This window comes from Denticeps clupeoides, chromosome 9 (genome assembly GCF_900700375.1).
Source record: "Denticeps clupeoides chromosome 9, fDenClu1.1, whole genome shotgun sequence".
NCBI lineage: Eukaryota > Metazoa > Chordata > Actinopteri > Clupeiformes > Denticipitidae > Denticeps > Denticeps clupeoides.
The window spans coordinates 7,560,403-7,580,652 of NC_041715.1; the positions used below are offsets into that span (position 1 = coordinate 7,560,403).

Consider the following 20,250-nt stretch of genomic DNA (forward strand, 5'->3'; position numbering starts at 1 on the left):
CAAACCTCATATTTTGGTGAGTGATGCTCTTAATCACTCTGCCTAAGATACGGTTGTTGCTTGTACTTTATTTAGTAGCACTCCAAGAGATAATCTTGGAGGGCTTTGGTAAAAATCGAACAGATTCCTGTTGCACTCTTGAGCTCTGTTTTTTTTTTTCTCTGCTGGCTGTTATTAGCTTGATCAACAAATCAGTATTCCTGACAGGTATCTCCACTGTTTGCCAGTCCTCCTTTTTTCTATTGACGTGCTCTTAATTTGTCTTGTTTGCAGAACAGTTGGGTGCTTGTTTCGCACCAGTCCACTCCCTGCTCAGCCATTATTAAGAAGCTACACGCTACATTTATATAGTCCCTTTCACAGTCCCTTGGTTACTTATCAATTCAACATTAAAAAGAAGGAAGGAATTGTTGATTGGAATGGAAAGACCCTAGCTGAGATTATAAAAATGCATTATAGAGACAATAACAAAGTCATGAAGGAAAGGATTTGCCATTGAGATGAATCGTTTTTTTCTTATTTCCCAGTAACGTCACGTGGAATAGCTTGGCCATCCCTGACACCCACTGTTCTCCAGACGGCGAGGGCTACCAGTGTCCTGCGGGCTTCAAGTGTGTTGACCTTGAGGGCCTGGGGCTCAGCAGGCAGGAACTGGGCTACAGTGGGTTCAATGAGCTTGGTGAGTTCTTGGCGCATTCTGTCGCCCCTTCATTGGGATGGTGTGTCTCTTTCTCACTGGAGGCTTCTGGAACATATGGAAATGCTTTTCGTTTCTTCTTCCAGAGACACAAATGTGGTACTTGCAATACTTGTAATAGAGAGTGAATTATAATGATGTTCTTTGTGGAGCCGTCCTCGCTTGATAGCAGAACATTACCCTTTTTACTCTAACAAACTATCAGGATTTTAAAGGATCAAAACGAATAAAGTCCCATGGGAACTTTTTAACTCACAGTACTGAGTGTGTGTTTTATCTGTAGAGTGTTTGAGGTTTTCCAGGGTGATGCCATCTGAAGGATTTGAGGCTCATATATAATCCTTTGCTAATGTAGGAAATGTTGATCCATAGTGATTAACAAGTATGGTTAAGATGCATTTTGAAGACCTTGTAATGAAATGTGTCCCTAAACCAATTTATTCTTTTCAAAATAGAGCTGAACTAATACCAAGAACTGCATCCTTTTACATCATGGCTGCACTTCTGAGCGCCACAGAACCACAAAAGTGCAGGTTATTTATGAGCCTTGATCAGGTTTTAGTGTAACTTACCAGCTTGGAGCATTTTTCATATCGCTCTAGTGTGACATGAATTCACCACAAAGGTACACAGTGCAATGTCACTAATCTCAAAATTGCTGTGAAGCAAAGCCGCAGACCTCAGCAACGGCTTTGAAAGGCAAGAATCGCAGCATTTCAGCGGAGGCTGGGAAACCTTCCTGCACACATTTTCCTCAGGCAAGGGCACACCAACACACCTGTTCTGTGTGGGATGGCTGAAATGACGATTTTTTTTTTCTAATATTCTGTTGTTTTGAGGAGAATTGCAATGATTCACTTTAACACTGTCCATTTGCTGTCATAGAATTTTAGGTTCCAGTCAAGACCAATGAATGCCAGATGCTTGTTTCTGATGTTGGGTTGTATGTAGGGCTCAAAAAAAGAATTGAAAAATATGTGCTCATAAAATGTATATCTAGTGCCCTTAAGCTTAAATTTTACAAGAGCATATTTTTCACAGAATTGAAACTGAGTTGTGATGAATGTGGATATAAGGCTTCATTTGTAAAACTTAGTAAAACATAAGCAGTGTGGATTTACTCATGAACAGGGGTAAGATGGGGCAGTGATGACCTAGCGGCTAAGGAGGCGACCCTGTAGTCAGAATGTTGCCGGTTCGAATCCTGATCAGCCAAGGTGCCACTGAGCAAGGCACCGTCCCCACACACTGCTCCCCGGGCGCCTGTCATAGCTGCCCACTGTTCACCAAGAGTGATGGTTAAAAGCAGAGGACACTTGTGTCACCGTGTGCTGCTGTGTATCACAATCACTTCACTTTCACCTTTAAAGCTGGACTTTATAGAAACAGCACAGAATGGCACCTGAGTTCAGGTGGCGGCAACTATTGGCAGGGGACTGCTATGGCCAGGACATAGCAGCGGTGAATATAATATATACAAGTAATATACAAGTATTGTAATGCATGTATATGTATAGTTGTTCGTTTGAAAGAAAATGTTGGTTTGCTGGTTTTCTGAGCATGCATTGCTGTCCATTTTATGTCAGTGTGGAAGATGAACTGTGAAAACCTGGTCAACACATATCTGTAAGATTACCATGTCATAGTATGTCTGGTTGAACAGATATTCAGGCATGCTTAAAGGCAGATGACAAGACATGACTGATGAGGGTCCCTTAAAAAAGCCCTTAATTTCATGATCTGATGTAATCACACAAGCATGCATTTAATGGAACAAGCCTGTTTGCTACTAAACTAGCTGGGCAGCTCACTGAATTCAGAAAGTCTCTCTTAACTGCTGCAAATATATATATAGCCATGGTGGAGAATTTCTTGTAGCCTGTCCCACAATGAGATTTCCATATGATGTGCCATTTTGGTGTGTGTAGACTTAAATTCCAATGAGGAGCAGAGAGGAGGGACGAGGAGGAGAGTGGCTTATAGAAAAGAGTTGGCATTTGCGGAAATTATGTCATCAACATTTCCTGTTTGGAGCAATCAGGATGTCATGTCTACATTTTCCAGAAAAAAAATACTAAAAAATACCTTTATGCTCAATTTTACATCCAATCACAGAGCAACTGCAATGCTTTTCACGTTTTCAAGCCATGACGGTCGGTTAGGGGAGGGGCGGGAAGTTCTCTGGGAGTACAAAGCTTGAGAAAGGGGAGTTAACCTTTCCCCGTATGATGTGTATAAGGGGCCAATTTCCAGATCCAACCGTCTGAGCTGCCACTCTCTGAACAATGAAGCAGAATGGGCAAAGCACGCTTTACACCTGTCGTTATTTCTAGCCACAGCAGGACCATAGACAGGCTAGACAAACTAGAATTCAAACAGCAGTATGTGGCCTCACATCTCCAAGATTGTAAGATTGTATGTGCTCTCCCAAAGTGGGTGTGGGTTTAGTCTGGCTTCTTTGGTTTCCTCCTGCTATCCAAAATCATGCATGCTAGGAGAATTGGTGACACTAAATTGTTCACATGTAGAAGTTTGTTTGGTGTATGTGTGTGAGCCCATTATGGAAAGTGAGTTACATTGAATCGTAGCAACATCCATGAAAAACATTATATGCACTTCTAGTCTCATTTTATATTCATGTAGCCTTATAAATATGCAGTGGCGTGCTATGGCAGAGGTCTCAGTGTGCATTTAAGATCCGTATTTATGCCAGTGTCAGACCCATGCCCTTGACTCAGTCCAGCCTGAGTCACGGCATGGCAGTGGAGTGGAGGCTGGTGATATGCTTCACACTGGCATATGCCAGCCTCCTCAGTGCAACCCACTAGGGGCTCATGAATAAAGAGCTACAGCCGACTGGGCACTGCATGCTGAATAAACATCACTCTTCCAAAGTGACCGGCGTTATTCCTATCAACAGGCATAAATCTAAAGGGTTGCTGTCTTAAATTTGATGCTGTGCGTTGTTATTTATGGCCTTTCGGCTTTGGCAAGCTGTTGTTCGTCTTGCGACAAACTGAAATGTGCCTTTAATTGAGGGAGGCAGGAATGAGCAGTAAAATCTCTCTGCTGCACCACAGCAATAAAGTGTTCTGAGTTCCTCTGAGCCATTTCAGCTTCCTCCACTGTGACTTTTTTTGATTTTATTAAAGCGATGACTTTTTTTTTTTTTTTTTTAAAGAAAAGACTACAGTTCAAAGCTCTGCCTTTTTTCATGTGTAGAACAGGAAAGGGAAGGCAGCTGTTTTTTTTTTTTTTTTTGAGAGAAGCCAGGTTGAACCAGGGCACATGTTTATTTGAATGTGGTCAGCACAAAACAGGGTGAGAGCGGGTTGAATGCGGAGGCGGGGTCACGCAGGAACGTGAAAACAGACCTAGATAATAAAAAAAAAAAACAGACGAGGCGAGCCAATGGCCCCACCTGCTCTGTGTATGTCTACGTTTTTTGCATCTGTGAGCAACTGGGGCGGCATGGGGGATGGACAGACCCAGGGACATGGTCTGACATCTGCTCTCTGCCTCCCCTCCAGGCACCAGCATATTCACCGTGTACGAGGCGGCGTCGCAGGAGGGCTGGGTGTTCCTCATGTACCGCGCCATTGACAGCTTCCCACGGTGGCGCTCCTACTTCTACTTCATCACGCTCATCTTCTTTCTCGCCTGGCTTGTCAAGGTGTAAATCTTTTGCTTTTCTGTATGTACATGTACATTTATTCAACAAATTAATAATGGATCAGAAAAACCTGAGACATTATTAAACAACAATAAATTAGAACTACTAAATGTTACAGACAAACAATAGGAGAGTCATGCATTATTATGGCACATTCATTAAAGCCAAGGCATTATAGAAATACAACAGACCAAAATGTCTGAATGGAGCACATAGAATAAAATAGAATAGACTAAAAAAACAACATATTTTTAAAGATAATTTATTATGTACATCACAATTTGTGTACAGTACAGGCCAAAAGTTTGGGCACACCTTCTCATTCAATGTGTTTTCTTTATTTTCATGACCATTTACATGATTATCACTGAAGGCATCAAAACTATGAATGAACACATGTGGAGTTATGTACTTAACAAAAAAAAGGTGAAATAACTGAAAACATGTTTGTCACGGGTGGGCTGGACATGGCATGAAGGAGGACGCATTCGCACGATCACAGGACAGGGGTTTAATACAAACTTCACGAGACAGGGGAACATCTACACGCACAATGACCCGACGGCGAACAGACACGAACAGGATAGTTATATACAATTATATAAATATACACCAGGTGAACACGATCAGAGAACATTACACAAGACTAACATGAAACTCCAGTCCGGAGTAACCCCTGCCGGTCCGGATCATGACAATGTTTTATAATCTAGTTTCTTCAAAATAGCCGCCCTTTGCTCTGATTACTGCTTTGCACACTCTTGGCACATAAGTACATAAGTACAAGTACATATCTCCATAGAAGGTGTGTTCAAACTTTTGGCCTGTACTGTATATTATATATTATATCTTAGCATAAAACGTGTATAGGCCATGCAGTAAATTTATAATGATAAAATGAATACATTATAATATAGTTATTGTATAGATGTGAGCAGAGTGGAAAGTAAATGAAAATAATTTCATAAAAATCAAACACAACAGTAAATTGTTAAATTAGAGTAAAGTAGAATGGTATTATAACCAAGGTGTTCTTTAACATCTTTAAGTGTACTAAGGCTAACATATTACAAAATTACAAAATTAATTACAAAATGTCACATCCATGCGGGCATGACGAGGCAGGTGAATGGAGAGCAGGACGAAGTGTGACGAGAAATGAAGGAATGAAGGACGCTTTCACCTGACATCACAAAAACCTGACGGCGAACAGAAACGAACAGGGCAGCTTTATACAATTAACACAGGTGAAAACGATTAGGGAACATTTCACATGACACCAATGAAACCCCATTTCGGACCGGATCGTGACACAAAACATGCACAACTAAATGCAATATTGCTCATAATAGTCTATGCACAATGTAACACCCATTAATAGACACATATGTGAAAATTGGCATCTTTTGCTGGACTGCCAGCATGCCTGGGTGTGATTCAGTCTGCTTGAGATTTAATGGGAGTAACACCTTACCTCTGAAATTCCATTCACACTTCCAGTTTACACAGAAATATATAAAATTCATCTGATGCAATGACTCACAGGCCAGTGGGGAACGAGAATGGGAATATGTGTCATATATTCTTTGATGGAAAAGTGGTGTACTTATGTTGGTGCTAATGCCAACACAGAGATAGTGTTGCTAAGTAGTCTTGGTGTGACTTTGTCCCTTTTTCCATTCCTTCAGAATGTCTTCATTGCTGTCATCATCGAAACCTTTGCCGAGATCCGTGTTCAATTCCAGCAGATGTGGGGTTCGAGGAGCAGTACAACATCCACAGCAACAACACAGGCATGTTTAATGAATTCTGTGATATGAAAAGTAGGGTCACTGCTCAACTGTGTCATCACTCTTACTTCACAGTTTGGCATGGTGTTATACTGAGGTGTAGGTGTTATATCTGTGTCATTGGTTGTGCATGTGAAAATTCTAAATTTGATCATAAAGTGTATTTGATCATGAAATCTGTGTGGTTTGAAAACAAACATTGCCTTAGCTTGAGATATTTTATCAGCTATGCCAACAAATTTGTGCATCGTAGGCTCTGGGGGCTGTAAATCTGTTCATTTGCATCCTTTCTGATTATTTAGAAAGCAATTTAGTTTTTTATGAACTCTCCCATTTTCACCACAATCTGAAACAAACCGATTGAAACTCGGTCCATTTGAGTTTTAATTAAAAAAGTGTTTCCTGTGGGCTACCCTCATGGCCACACACACAGAGTAGGAAAATGCAAGCACAGTCTGTCGCATTGAAGACTAGATCATTCAAGCTTTCAGTAATAAAGATGATTAGATATGCAAATGAATACACATGATAAGGGGGAAAAAGAAACTCTGACTGGCAGAATCGTTCTGACAGACAGAAATGCGATTTATTCCCAAAGGACACACACACACTCAGGCACACACACATTTTCATGTACCCCACACACAGGGAGACTTGAGTGTGAAGGAATTCTGTAGATGGGTCCCTTGGGGGCCCGTGGCGGGCTGGATTCCCTGGCCTTAGCCCAGCAGGGAGCACCTGAAAGCAGGCTGCTTTTTAAATAAATTTGGCTGCCTGTCAGGACGGGTCCCAGACGGCGTCTGGATGAGATTGGAAGCTTGGCAGTACGAGAGGTGAGTCATTCTGAAGCGAGGGAAGCAGCAGGCAGAGCGAGAGAGAGAGAGAGAGTGTGTGTGTTCATATGTGTGTTCATTGTAAGGTGTCTGTGTAATTTGAGTGTACTGGAATATTGTGTTGTGTGTATATGGATTGTGTGCATGCCCAGTGTGAGTGTGGTGGAATTTCATGCTGTGTGTGGGTGTGTGTTTTTTTAAACTGTGTGTATATAGGGATGCTTTGTGTGTGTCTCTCTGTGCATGTGTTTGAAACAAGTGTGGAAGTGAACTAGCCCCCATTTAACCTCCCATTGGGACATCATCCAGCTCCTCTCTCCTGTCAGCTCAGCCTTTCTACTTCACCTCATGTCATCATGTCACTCCAACATCAATTCCTTTTTCCCTTTAAGAAGTTCACACAAACACCGTGAATATGAGAATTTACTGGAAATCTGGAGCGTGGGCTGGGGTTCTGAGAGTCGGGATGGCCAGCGCTGGACTGGAGCTCTGCTGCTGGCATAACTAGGGCTGGCACGGTGGCAGTGGTTTTAACTCGGGGCTGTGAGAAGGTCCGCTGTGCCCTCTCTGACTCGGTATTGATTGTTTTACCAAGGTGCACCCGGAGGAATGGAGATTGTAATTCATTTGTGTCGTGTCTGTGCAGTGGATTGGGTGGAAGACTCGCACCCATTCATTTGGCCCGGCTTTGGCCGAGTCCTGTCAACGTTTTAACCAAAATAAAGTTCAATGTTGTATTAAAGATGAAATCCCAGGAAAACAAGTAAGGCGAAGCTCATTCCGTGGAAATAGAGCTGAATGGTATTCGGTAACGAAGGCGCCTGCCCTTTCTCAACTTTAAATCGATTCCTTATCTGTAATGGGATCGCTCAGATAAACAGTCTAATGCAGTTTAGTGTTTTAGACAGTCAAGGCTGTTAAAAAAAATAAAAAATAAAAATCTACAGATGTTTGGAGGTTAAGAAAATCTCCCAGGGCCTTGGAAGTCAAGGGAGGAACAGTCAAAAGGAATGTGGAGAATAGCGCAAGAGGGGTGGGGGAAATATCCACTTCCTGTGAAAATATTGAACAGGAAATAGCAGGAAGTAAATCTGTCTCGGTATGTAAGGGTCTCAGTGGAATCGTTTGCAGAATGAGACTTGGTTGCACCTTTCACTTATCTTCCACCACATTGCATGACCTTGAAAGCAATTTGACTCCGTGTGTTTAATTTAATTTTAATTACAGAGGCACCCAAGTTGTCTATTAAGAAAAGCAATTAGCTCAAGCGGTACACAAAGCGCCCAGCGGCTCCGTGTACAACAATGCGACTGTGGTCCTCCTTTTCATCTCCTGGAAATAGACTGGTCCTAAGGTGATCCCAGGGAGCGGTGGCAACGTATTGCTGGGACGGCTTCCTAGCATTTCCTGTATTCCGTGGGGTTTAAATGCAGAATTAATTTTTAATAAGGCCTCTTAAGAAGATTAGCACCCGAATGACAAAGTTACAGCTACAGGACAATGGACGGCTGTGTGTTTTTTCCTTCTTAATCTGTTAGAGCTGAAGGGGCGGACCGTCAAGGCATGATTTCTCTAGGGCTTCCCTCGGTTATCTCGCAATTCACTCGATAAGAGCGAAAATGTGGGTTATAATGGGGCCAGTCGATTTTAAAACAGCCTTAATCAAGCTGAAAGCCACAAAGCACTGTGTATGAGCTCAATGTTTTAAAAATTGATAATGAAATGAAAGGGTTAATGGATGTGGAGTAAATAGATATATATATTTTTTTACATTGATATGAGACGCTAGGCTTTTAAAAAAATTATTATGCATCTGCGTGAATTATTCATAAAAGAATAAAAGCTCGGCCTAGACAGAAGATGAATCATAGTCCGTAAATTTACAGTAAATGCTTGCAGAGCGCACATTATGCACCTTTATACAATTGTCCCAAATGTAATTACCGACCATTTTTCTTAACAGTTTGACATTTTTTTTTTTTCTCAATCGTTCACTCTCGTTGCAGATGTTTCATGAGGATTCGGCTGGAGGGTGGCAGCTCGTGGCGGTGGATGTGAATAAGCCACATGGTCGTGCGCCAGCCTGCCTGCAGGTAACACAGCTCTAACATTAACAGCCACCAGAAAAGTGGGAGGAAAAAATGTCCTGAGTGGAAATAACCAAAGTTATATATAACCAACATAGCGACACAGTAGAGTAAATTAGGTCCTGATATTCATCCGGCCCATATTCATTAGCACAGTGTTTCCCAATCCTGGAATCTTTTTGAGTCTTTATTTCAACCCACTCTGCTCACAATACTCACAATGACCAGTTTTGTGGTGAATATGGTAAGATGTCCAAGTGGCTGAGTGTCTGGATTGGCACGGAATGCAGGGTATTTGGTGGCATTTACAAATGGCTCATGCACAGAATATACAATCTGCTTTTGTATATAAACTCATTAGATTTTTTTCTGTGATACTGTGGGACTGGCTGAACGATTTGAAAGTAGAAGGGTTTGGCAGAATGCATAGCTAATGATGTTTAAACAATATTTCAGATATTGCCTGATTTAGATGCTGAGAGTGCCGTTTCCAGTGTTAATGGTTATTCTCAAGCGAAGGCCAGTTCACGTGGTGAAAGATACACGATGATGGGGAAAGCATAGCTGTAGGGAAATTTTTGTCAAGAACCTCCTCCAGCATCAGTGTTGTAGAGCTTGTGGAAACAGTGTCGACAACATAACCAAAGCTACATGTGCTTCTCTTTGGAAACCTTTGAATCATTGATCAGGGAAGGTGTACCAGGCCTTTGTCACTGAAGTGTGACATTTAATGACATTTCAGGCTCCAGGTGACTCTGAAGGGACACCATTAAGCAAAGAAGTGCTATTGTGCCCTGTGTGTGTGTATGTACGTGTGTGAGTGTGTGTGTCTACCTCGCTCTCCTTTCAAAGAGGGTCGGTGTGAAGTTCATCACAGAGTTCAATCACAGCGGCTTTCAGCCGAATGCAGCGGCCTGTGAACTGTGATTGAAGACCAGCGTCAGAAGTGGCAGACAAATGAAGACCTGTCTAGGTCAAAAAAGAAAGAACGGATGTAAAATTCACTGTTCCGGTGTGTGTGTGTGTGTGTGTATTTTTTTTTATTATCATTCTGTGAAAATGTTTCAGGTGGATAAAAAGACGAGTTGATGGTAATGGCCTGAGTTCAGCACACCGACAGGTCACCTCCCCACAGGTCTTACAAGTGGCTTTATGAAGAAACAAACCAAATAGTGACTGATTAATAGCAGATCAGGGCCAGGTGGGTTATTATTCATAGGCACGTCTGTCAATATGAGCTAAGAGAACATATCAGGCCTCAAACTAAAAGTATTGATGAAACGGCACTCAATAAACATGTAATCAATCATATCTGAAATCTCTTCATTACTGTATTAGACTGGTGGTGTTGCTAAATATTCCATTGTGTTACTGGGTAGTCAGATTTTTGACTTGTACACAGAGGGCATTAATGGAGAACCATACACAACATTATTCTGAGATTTATTACCTGACATTTGGTCTTGAACAGTATGCGCTGCACATGTATCTCCAGGCCATGGGCAGTTATGTGTTTGTCTGCTGTTGATTGTGTTTCTTTTCCAGGCCAGATTGCCTTTAATGGCCTGGCCTTGGTCACCAGAATGTTCAGGGCTGGCCGTTGACACTAAGTCACTTAAGAAAAAGGGACAGTTCTTCAGTACATTCATTTTATTTATTGCCTTTAACAAATATTTTGAATGAAGGTCTTGAAAGCATGACAAAAGATTATGATGGGAATATTACAGAGAATTAAAAAAAGCAAGCTGAACGCACATTTTAAAAGTCAGATAAAAAGATGTTAAAATCTATGTAACCATTGGCTTCAGTCAATGCCTGCAAGGCCATTGCTTCCAGAGCTTTCAAGATATGAAATGTGAGCATGATTAGTGCAAAAATAGCAGGCCCACCAAGAGCAGGAAGGTGGATGTGAAGGTAATAATGAATACAAACAATACATAGAAGGCCATAAAATGGACTGTGTATAATGGAACTGGAATTATGTATATATGAATTAATGTGTATATAATTTAAGAATCTCTCTCTCTCTCAGTGGTAACATTATGATAATCTCCTGGCAGTGGGTAGGAAACACTAGGCAGCAGGAGAACATTTTGTCCTTGACATTGAAGTGAGAGGATTTGGGCAACTCTGACAAGAACCGAAATGTGTTTGGCGCTTAGTTGGGTCAAAGAATCTACAAAACTTTAGCTCTTATCAGATGTTCCTGGACTGGATTGGCTAGGACCTACAAACATTTCTCCAAGGAAGGAAAAGTTGTGAAATGGTGACAGGTTAATGGATGGCCAAGGATTAGTGATGGATGTGGCATCACAGGCTGGCTTGTATGGGGCAGTGGTGACCTAGCGGTTAAGGAATCGGCCCGGTTCGAATCCCAAGCCGCCAAGGTGCCACTGAGGTGCCACTGAGCAAAAGCACACACTGCTCCACACACTGCTCCCTGGGTGAGATCTGCACTTTGCCATGATAATAAAACCCTATCAAAAATGGTTGTAATTTAATTTCTGATTGGCCAATGAAAACGCTGACAAAGAAGCCATTAAAATGGTTGTGCTGATGGAAGGCAAGAATGTTTTTCTATGCTTTTATTAATGAGTGTGCATATCTACATCTGTTTGCCGAAGGACTTACAATGAACAACTAGGAATGTTATCAATTGTCATGGCTGGGTGCAGCCGGGCTCTAATCACGGACTGCTGCCGCTGATTAGGTGTCCATGATTAGAGCCCTGTAAAAGGGAAGAGACCGCAGCAGGACAAGGCTGCTGCATTAATGTGGACTCGACACTTACCTTGTGTTTGTCGTTTGTCGACCTGATTCGGCTTAGTTTATGTTCTGTTCCCTTTTGGTTTATTGCTTTCCTTTGTGCCAGGTTTTGGTTTGTTTATAATAAAGTCTCCTTGCAACAATGTCCCACTTCTGCACCTCCTTCTCCCTCCAATGAATTTTATCAATATACATCAATATTATTATTGATTATCAATACATTTGAAAATGTATTATTATAAGAGACCACACTGGAGTAATACGTTTGTTTAATTAGTTTTGTCCTATTTGTGCTTCAGTGGCATGTTGAGTCTTTATTTTCATATTATAATTGTTTTAGTCTTGAAATAATGCACACATACTTCATTGCAAATCACACAGTATGTCCACCTCATCATGCTTAGCAATAAAAAAAGTCCCATTATTTCTGCTAAGGTTAATGAGGGGCCCTTGTTCTCAACTCAACAGGCCACCCAGATGTTAATTAGACCTTTGCAGTTCCTTACACTGTAATTACGCTAAGAATTTTCTAATGAAGTTGGCCCTATAAAGACTTTGTGATCCATCTTGGGCTTTGAACTTTCACTGTTGCTGTGGAGCTTCAGAAAGTTAAGCACACTTGGAGGCTGTGAGCATGTATGTAATATACGTAATGGGATTTTAATCTTAACCCTGTGTTTAGAGGATTTACTCTTTGTACTCCAGAGGAATTGGCTTTGGTAAGTTTGAAGTTCTCCAATCCAGGGATGTTCAAGGATTAATGATTTTTGGATTGCTCTTAGGGGTCATTTTGTAGTTTAGACCAAATTGGATTTGGATGCTTGAGATTTTGAACTCTTAATTTGACACTTATTCTGACAATTTTCATCTCAGGTGCCATTAAAATGATCTGGCTATGGTTACCCAGCAGTGTAAGTTTTATGCAGCCAAATCTATTTCTAGAAGCTGAACATATTTCATTGTTGCAGCAATGCTTGCTTTCAGTAGAGGTAGAAGATCCTTAGACTCACTTTTAGTCTACTACTGTGGTTGTTGTTGGTTTGATTGATAACCCTATTAAGGCAAGCCAAGCAACCAGATAGGGAACACCCTCAGCAACTTGGTGCAGTCCTTGTTGGCATGGTACAAGTTATTTATTTAGCCGAAAGCCATCCCATGCCCCTCTGTGTTTGACCCTCCATCCCCAAACAACCCACTTTGCGAAGAAAATCCCCCCCCCGTGTGTGCTTTGCCTTATCAGTGTTGATCACAGTGCTGCAGATCATAACGCAGTTGGGAGTCCTACTGCATGACTCCAGCGATTGGAACATGCCAGGGAGGTAAAGATGGAGGAAGGGGAATTCCTCTGCCCATGGAGCAGAGACGACAGGAGAGGACAGGACAGTTGGGTTTAATGAGGCAGGGGATCTCATGCAGGCCATAAATCACTCTGATAGGTGGCGGGATTCCAACCCCCTGCAGGCCTCTCAACCGCAACCTCTGCTTCTGTCTGGAAGCGAAACCGGGCTTTTTTTCTGTCCACTGTCATCATGGACTGTGATCTGAGGGGGTGTTTTCTTGAAGAGAGTAAGAGAATGAATTCTGAAAAAAGGAGCAGGATTCCCCCGACTAGTTGGACATGTGCAGGGAAAAGGAACGTATTTGCCGATGGCTGGTTTTGACAGGAATTCACTGACTTTTTATGAAGGTGGTAGAGTGGGCACTGCACCCAACGCAAACAAATGAGGTTACACTCGCCGAATGATATTGGCATTATTATTTCGTGTTTTTATTTCGCATTTTTAAAGCTAATTTATCATGTACATCACTGCATTATTTTTACCTAGAGCACAATTTATATATATAGTTAATATGGATGCTTCATCTAGGGTGTATAGGAAATGTTGATGTTTGGTCACTATGAAGATGGAAATACTTTGTAATGTATCTGGTATAAGTGCCCCTCTGAGATGGTTTCGGCTCCAGCTGTAATTTATCAGCCAAATTGCAGTGTCTGCAGTGTCCAGCTCTGCTACAGGTTTGTGGATGTGTTATTTCACTCCCTTTGGGAAACTACATTGAGTCCATCATCCTCTTCAGCCTTTTTGCTCTCCCTTCTAATTGGTGCAGTTGTCCCACTGGAATAGTTTTAGGGCACAAATGGTGGGAATCTGCATTACCTTTGTTCCAAGGCAGCTTATATAACCAAGCACAAAAGCAAAAATGGGAAAATGTCTCTGTATATGCTCTGGACAGCTGCATATGTGCATTATAGTTGCATTATAAAAGGGGCCTTCAGCTTCTCCACGATCAAGCCTGGACGTCTGTGTGAGTTTGTGTGGACGTGTGTGTAGCTGTCGACGGAATAGTTTGGGCTCTTTGAGAAAGCTGTGCCAGCAGCGTGTCCATCATTCCCAGTGCACAGAGTGACCACCTTTATCCTTGTTACCTTGGTAATGGCTGGTCAGGGAGCCTTCTGGCAATGCACCTCCGTCACTCTGGACTCGGCATTGATCCAGATAAGTACTCTCCAAAAGCACTCCTCTAACTTTTTTTCTCATCAGACTAGTCAGACCTCGGTACCCTCCGAATCCGAGCTTCATCCTGGCAGTATGTGGATTTGATAGTGGAGATAAAACTGACTGAATTTATGAGGAATCCTACTAGAGAGAGTGCTAATTGTGCCGCTGCTGACAAACGCAGCCAAGAAAGTTTGACAAGAGAGGTGAGGATAACAAGAAAAAAAAACGGGACAGACATGGAGAGAGTAAATTGATCTTGACAATCCCACTTCTTTACACGTGGAATCCGACGCATCAGACCTCATACCACCTGATGCGGACTCCGCATCTTTTGTAAACCTTCCCTCTTCACGGGGTCTCCGATCCCAATCGACTCTATTCTTCTTAGATGTCCCTGGCTGGTGGAACGACTTTCCTGCCCCATTCGACTAGCCGAGACTACCACCACCTTTAAGAAACATTTGAAAACTCACTTGTTTAAAAAGTAATTCAAACAAGTCTAACACGCACACACTTAAAAAAAAATTATAATCTTCTAGCACTTAACAATTCCCTAGCATGTTCTATTCTTGACAAGACCTTATCAGGTTCTTAGTTTTGTAACTCACAATCTATGGAAACCAAATGGGAATTTCTGGTGTCTTCTCCTTGTAAGTCGCTTTGGACAAAAGCGTCTGCAAAGTAAAGTAAAAGTGTAGCCAGCTGATAAAGGCTGGAGGTTACATGTTGTGTAGAGGTGCAGTTCTTTCTAAAGTTGTCAAATTAGGTTATTAATTTGGTTAGAAATGCAGAACAAGTTACTTACTCTCTCTCTCTACACACACACACACACACACACACACACACACACACACATATATATATATATATATATATATTTTTTTTTTTTTTTTTTTTACAATAAAGTGCAAAGAACATGATGTCTGACATCATACCTTAAGCAACCACTAGTGGGCTTATACTGTACTAAATAGAAATGGTTCCTGATCTCTGTTTTTTTCTAAACTGGTTTACAGCAATATTCATATATTTGTTTTGCTTTTGTTGTGTTTTATCATTAGCTACATTATTGCAAGCTACATTAAACATCAAAAAGACATTTCATCATGTTACATCACTCTGTTTTTCGACAATTTCATTTATTACATTACCTAATAAGGCTTGAGATTTATAAAGCACTGTTTCAACATTTTGTTATTGGTTAGTTCTGTTCATTTCCTGTGCCAATTTGTTATTTATTAATTTGTTATTTATTTAGCTTAAGCCCCAGGGTGGCGGACAGTGTTACAAAGCTGGAAATGTCACACTGTTTTGTCATGTCCTGTCTTGGCAAGACAATTTACGCTGGGAGCTGAGATGGCCGACCCAGCCGCATGGAGGCAGGTTCAGAGGTCTCCCCCTTCTTCATCTCAATTACGCTCCTCTCACCCAAGCCTCCGGGGTACGGAGCACGTTCAGTGCACACCACAGGGTGCCCCGCTGCCTGACAGCCATTGGGCCTGGTCACCTCCTGTGCTGATTTAACTTGCTCCAGTTTCAGGCCGTTTCTCTCACACTCCCCTGCATCGCTTACATTTACATCATTTATCAGACGCCCTTATCCAGAGCGACTTACAATCAGTAGTTACACGGACAGTCCCCCCCTGGAGACACTCAGGGTTAAGTGTCTTGCTCAGGGACACAATGGTAGTAAGTGGGATTTGAACCTGGGTCTTCTGGTTCATAGACGAGTGTGTTACCCACTAGCACCACATAAAGGTGATATATTCTTTAGGAATAAAGTCCATTATGATGTTGTGCCAAGACTGTTGTATATGATTTTAATATTAATACAGAACTTTATACGCACATGTTTTTAGAATGGCAGCAGTTAATATGTTAAAATGTTAGTTACGACATCTTCCATCAAATGTGTGCCAAGGCGCTTCATCTCAAGTCTTTTTGTTTCAGAAGCAAATGGGTTGAACTGAGTTTATGTATAATGGCTGTGTTAATGGCTGCTTTCCCGGCTTCTGCAGGCAGAAATGGGATTCTTTGTGCAAGACATAAAAAAAACAACACAAAATTAAAAAAAAAATGGAGGTCTCCTTCCCCAGTGCCTGATGGGTTTTTTCCATCCCTCTTTCTCTATTTTTCTGTCACTCTCTCTCTCTCTCCCCTCAGTCTTTTTCTCTCTCTCCAACTCTCCTCATCTTGGATGATTTTCCTCCCACCTACAAGCTGTGCAGCCACTTACAGACTCAAATGGAAATGAAATAGTGCCCCCCCCCCCCCTCCACCACCTTCGCCTTGTGACTTCTACACACATAAATGTGCCCACGCTGTGATCCTTTGGATGTTAAATACCTGTCCAAAGTACGCAGCTGGCGCTGCCGTAAAATGTTTCTTTCACCCCCCCCCGCCTCCTTAAATGTTGCTTCCACCGCTCTCATTTTCTGCTGCGCCGGACTCATACATAACAAATCAGTTGTCATCCCTGCATACGCGTGATTAGTGGGAAGTGGGCTGATTGCTTTTCTTGTCTTGGAGTCTAGCCCACGGCCTCCTGTCCTTTTTTTCCCTTTGTTTGGGTCTACCATGTCTGACTAATTTCACTTTTTCCAAGAGACCTGCTTTTATATTGATGTTTTAAAGTGAGGTGATTGTCACATGTGATACACAGCAGCACAGCACATGGTGCACACAGTGAAATTTGTCCTCTGCATTTAACCCATCACCCTGAGTGAGCAGTGGGCAGCCATGACAGGCGCCCGGGGAGCAGTGTGTGTGAGGACGGAGCTTTGCTCAGTGGCACCTCAGTGGCACCTTGGCGGATTGGGAATCGAACCGGCGACCTTCTGATTACGGGGCCGCTTCCTTAACCGCTAGGCCACCACTTAATGGCTAATGAATGGCTGAATGTATGTGTAATCTATGAGTGCATAACAGAAATTGATAAAATTGCTATGGTCAAATTTTGGTGCTGTCCAAATGAACATTGTTTTCGGGCATCACTTTTTTTTTTCCTCTCAGGACAGCTATGCACAGATGTTGGGGCATCTGTGGTATCAAAGCCCTTCAAACTGCTGATTCATCCAGGCCACACACACACACACACACAGTCACCAATATGCTGTCCTTTCCTCAGTCTGTAACAGATTGTAAACATACTGCAGTATCCCTTGGTTACAATATCACTTATACATCAAATCAATACATTATTCATATAATATGAATACTACTATAATATTTATAATAATAATAAAAACACCAATGAGCTTTATTATAATGATTGTTAGACCTTAATTTTATGAAAGTTTATCATCCATTAATAGCTCTTATTTCCTGGTCTTTTGTGATTGATCTTAAATGGCTCACTCAGCAATCACTCACGCCACCTTACAGCTTACATGTATAAAGTGATTCATGCGGTCATTTTCTCCAAAGCCAGTCCTTCAACTTGGTTCCAGCGTGGTGAACAAGTTAATACCGGAGTGACAGTCAGACTGGTGCATCTCTTCCAGCCTCGATCTCTTCTCTGCCCATGGAGGAGAGTCGTGTCTGGGCCGGCTAGGGACTTGGAAGTCCATCAGCTCACCTGCCAGGCCCCACTCTATCGCCCGTGTGATTAATCGGCTCCATTCTGAATCTGAGGTCTTCTTCAATAAAGCGTCCACCTCCGAACATGAGTAATGGGTCCGTCAGCCGTGTCACTGTAGGGAATAGGTATAGCATATCTGTCATATGATTGGTTAACATTGATTTGCTGAAAAATGATTTTTTTTTTGTTATTATTTGCAATTTTTAGTTTGATGGTATTGATAATTATTCAATTTACTCTTTTGGCCTACATATAATACAACCTCCAAAATAAGATGCCCTTTTTCAAAATTACTAAATATTTTGAGCCATCTGTCTGTGTTGTGTTTGTAATTAAGATGTCACCACTTTTTCAGATGTATTTCCCCAAAACTTATCTTACATTTGTGTTTTACTAGTGTTTACTGCATTAATAACATAGTTTGATATGCTTCATGCCTGGGAAACCCCAATCTCTCACTATAACCTAATACCTAATTCCGGCCTTTTCTGTCCCCAATTCCACAGCAACTGATGCGCTCCTCCGTCTTCCACATGTTCATCTTGAGCATGGTTGCTGTGGACGTGGTGGTTGCCGCCAGCAACTACTACAAGGGCGAAAACCACAAGAGGCACTACGACGAGTTTTACTTGGCTGAGGTTGGTTTTTCCATCACCAAAAAAACTAAAAATGAAAAAAAACATGCACACTCTGAGCATTTGGAGATGAATTTAATCTTATTACACCAAGCTGTGTTGATATTTCAAAAAGCAAATATTGAAGTATGTGAATTTGTAACATACCATGCAGCGGGGAGCATTGGTTTTCTTTTTTTATTTCAATAAAAACGCTCTTTTACCTTCAACACATTCGCTGCACTGATGACATTTCCAGCACTTGAAATATATATGTAAATATGTTACGTCTAATCCCGGTGAAGGGAAGTGGAGATTGCTTTACTGGGAAACACCTCATATTTTCCTTGTCATGCCTCTGATTTCAAATCCGGAGATTAAATCAGGTGAGAAGTGACAGTGACACAGCCCGTGGGCATTCTCCATTTTGTTTAGGTGTGTGTGTGTGTGTGTGTGTGTGTGTGTTTGCCTGGCGCTGCCTGTGGTATCAGTATGCTGCCGGCGCAACAGGAAAAAAAGACGGATAGTCAAGTGAGAGCACCCGCCCACTCACAGCTGAAAGAAAGAGATAAGTGCAGGAAAGCACACCCCAGTGCTAACAACCTGCTCCTGGTCCCTATCATCATTAATCCTTCATTATTTATTGGTATCAGCCCACGGTTGCGAGGAGGGATGCACGCACGCACTCAATAAAAATGGCCGCGCCGGCTCGCGCTCCGTGTCATCAGTTTATTTCATACCCAGCTTTATCACTTGCCATTAGCCTGCTCCTTGTCTAATTTTATGGGAGAGCATACAATGGAAAATGAGAGGCAATTATGGAGAATTCTGTCAGAGAAGGCCGGAAGGATCCTGTGCTGTGATGTGATGATCTGAAGTGTGTGTGTGTGTGTGTGTGTGTTTTCCTCCCCTCACACACCCTTCCAGGTGGCCTTCACCGTGCTCTTTGACCTGGAGGCTCTGCTGAAGATCTGGTGTCTGGGCTTCACGGGCTACATCAGCTCCTCCCTGCACAAGTTTGAGTCTCTGTTGGTGGTCGGCACCACGCTGCACATCTACCCTGACCTCTACCACTCGCAGTTCACCTACTTCCAGGTACGCCCGCTCCTCCCAAAAAGAACGTGGCAGAAGAATGAAAAACGTAGAAACTGCCACCCACCTCGCTGAAAGGTTAAGAAATGCCCTTGTTTTCTGTTTACTTGGAGTTTGAATAGAAAATATTACAAAACAAATAAGCTACAGTCATTGACAAAGTCTGCTTCTTTAATCGGTATGACTATGTTGAGCTGTAAGATCATTGGAAAAGGGCTGCTGATAATGGGCCTCTCCATAAAAAAATTCTGAACAGAATTCTTGATCCATTTGATGTTACTGATGTTACAGTAGTTTTGATAGAGAAAACGAGGGCATTGCTAAATGGCCCGGAACCTTTGAACAGTTGTGTGAATTATAGACAAGGAACAGTTGCACACTGTATGACTTTTCACAGTTCATCATCCACCCACAACTGTAATCATCATTGGTCAGTGTTAGGCACACTGACCATATATAATGATAACAGTTGGTGTTGTCCTAGTGGGAGTTTTTCAGGCACAGAAGAGCTGTGCTTTTTTTTTTTTTTTTTTTTTTTTTACTTTTTTTGTCCTTCATTGTCACTGCTGGGTAGAGGGTGGTCCACCACCTAAAAATTTCCAGCTCGCTGTTCTATA

The 20,250-nt window shown here is 42.0% G+C and overlaps 1 protein-coding gene across 4 annotated transcripts in view; it reads left to right on the top strand.

The window, feature by feature from the left end:
* The window catches only part of nalcn (sodium leak channel, non-selective), a 79,909-nt gene that overhangs the window by 9,199 nt on the left and 50,460 nt on the right, over nt 1–20,250 (top strand). For all 4 annotated transcript variants that reach the window (XM_028991883.1, XM_028991884.1, XM_028991885.1 and 1 more), the window contains exons 10-15: nt 528–679; nt 4,228–4,370; nt 6,059–6,163; nt 9,000–9,086; nt 18,434–18,565; nt 19,469–19,636. In XM_028991883.1, the coding sequence (XP_028847716.1) occupies nt 528–679; nt 4,228–4,370; nt 6,059–6,163; nt 9,000–9,086; nt 18,434–18,565; nt 19,469–19,636 (787 nt within the window). The remainder of the gene's footprint in view (nt 1–527; nt 680–4,227; nt 4,371–6,058; nt 6,164–8,999; nt 9,087–18,433; nt 18,566–19,468; nt 19,637–20,250) is intronic.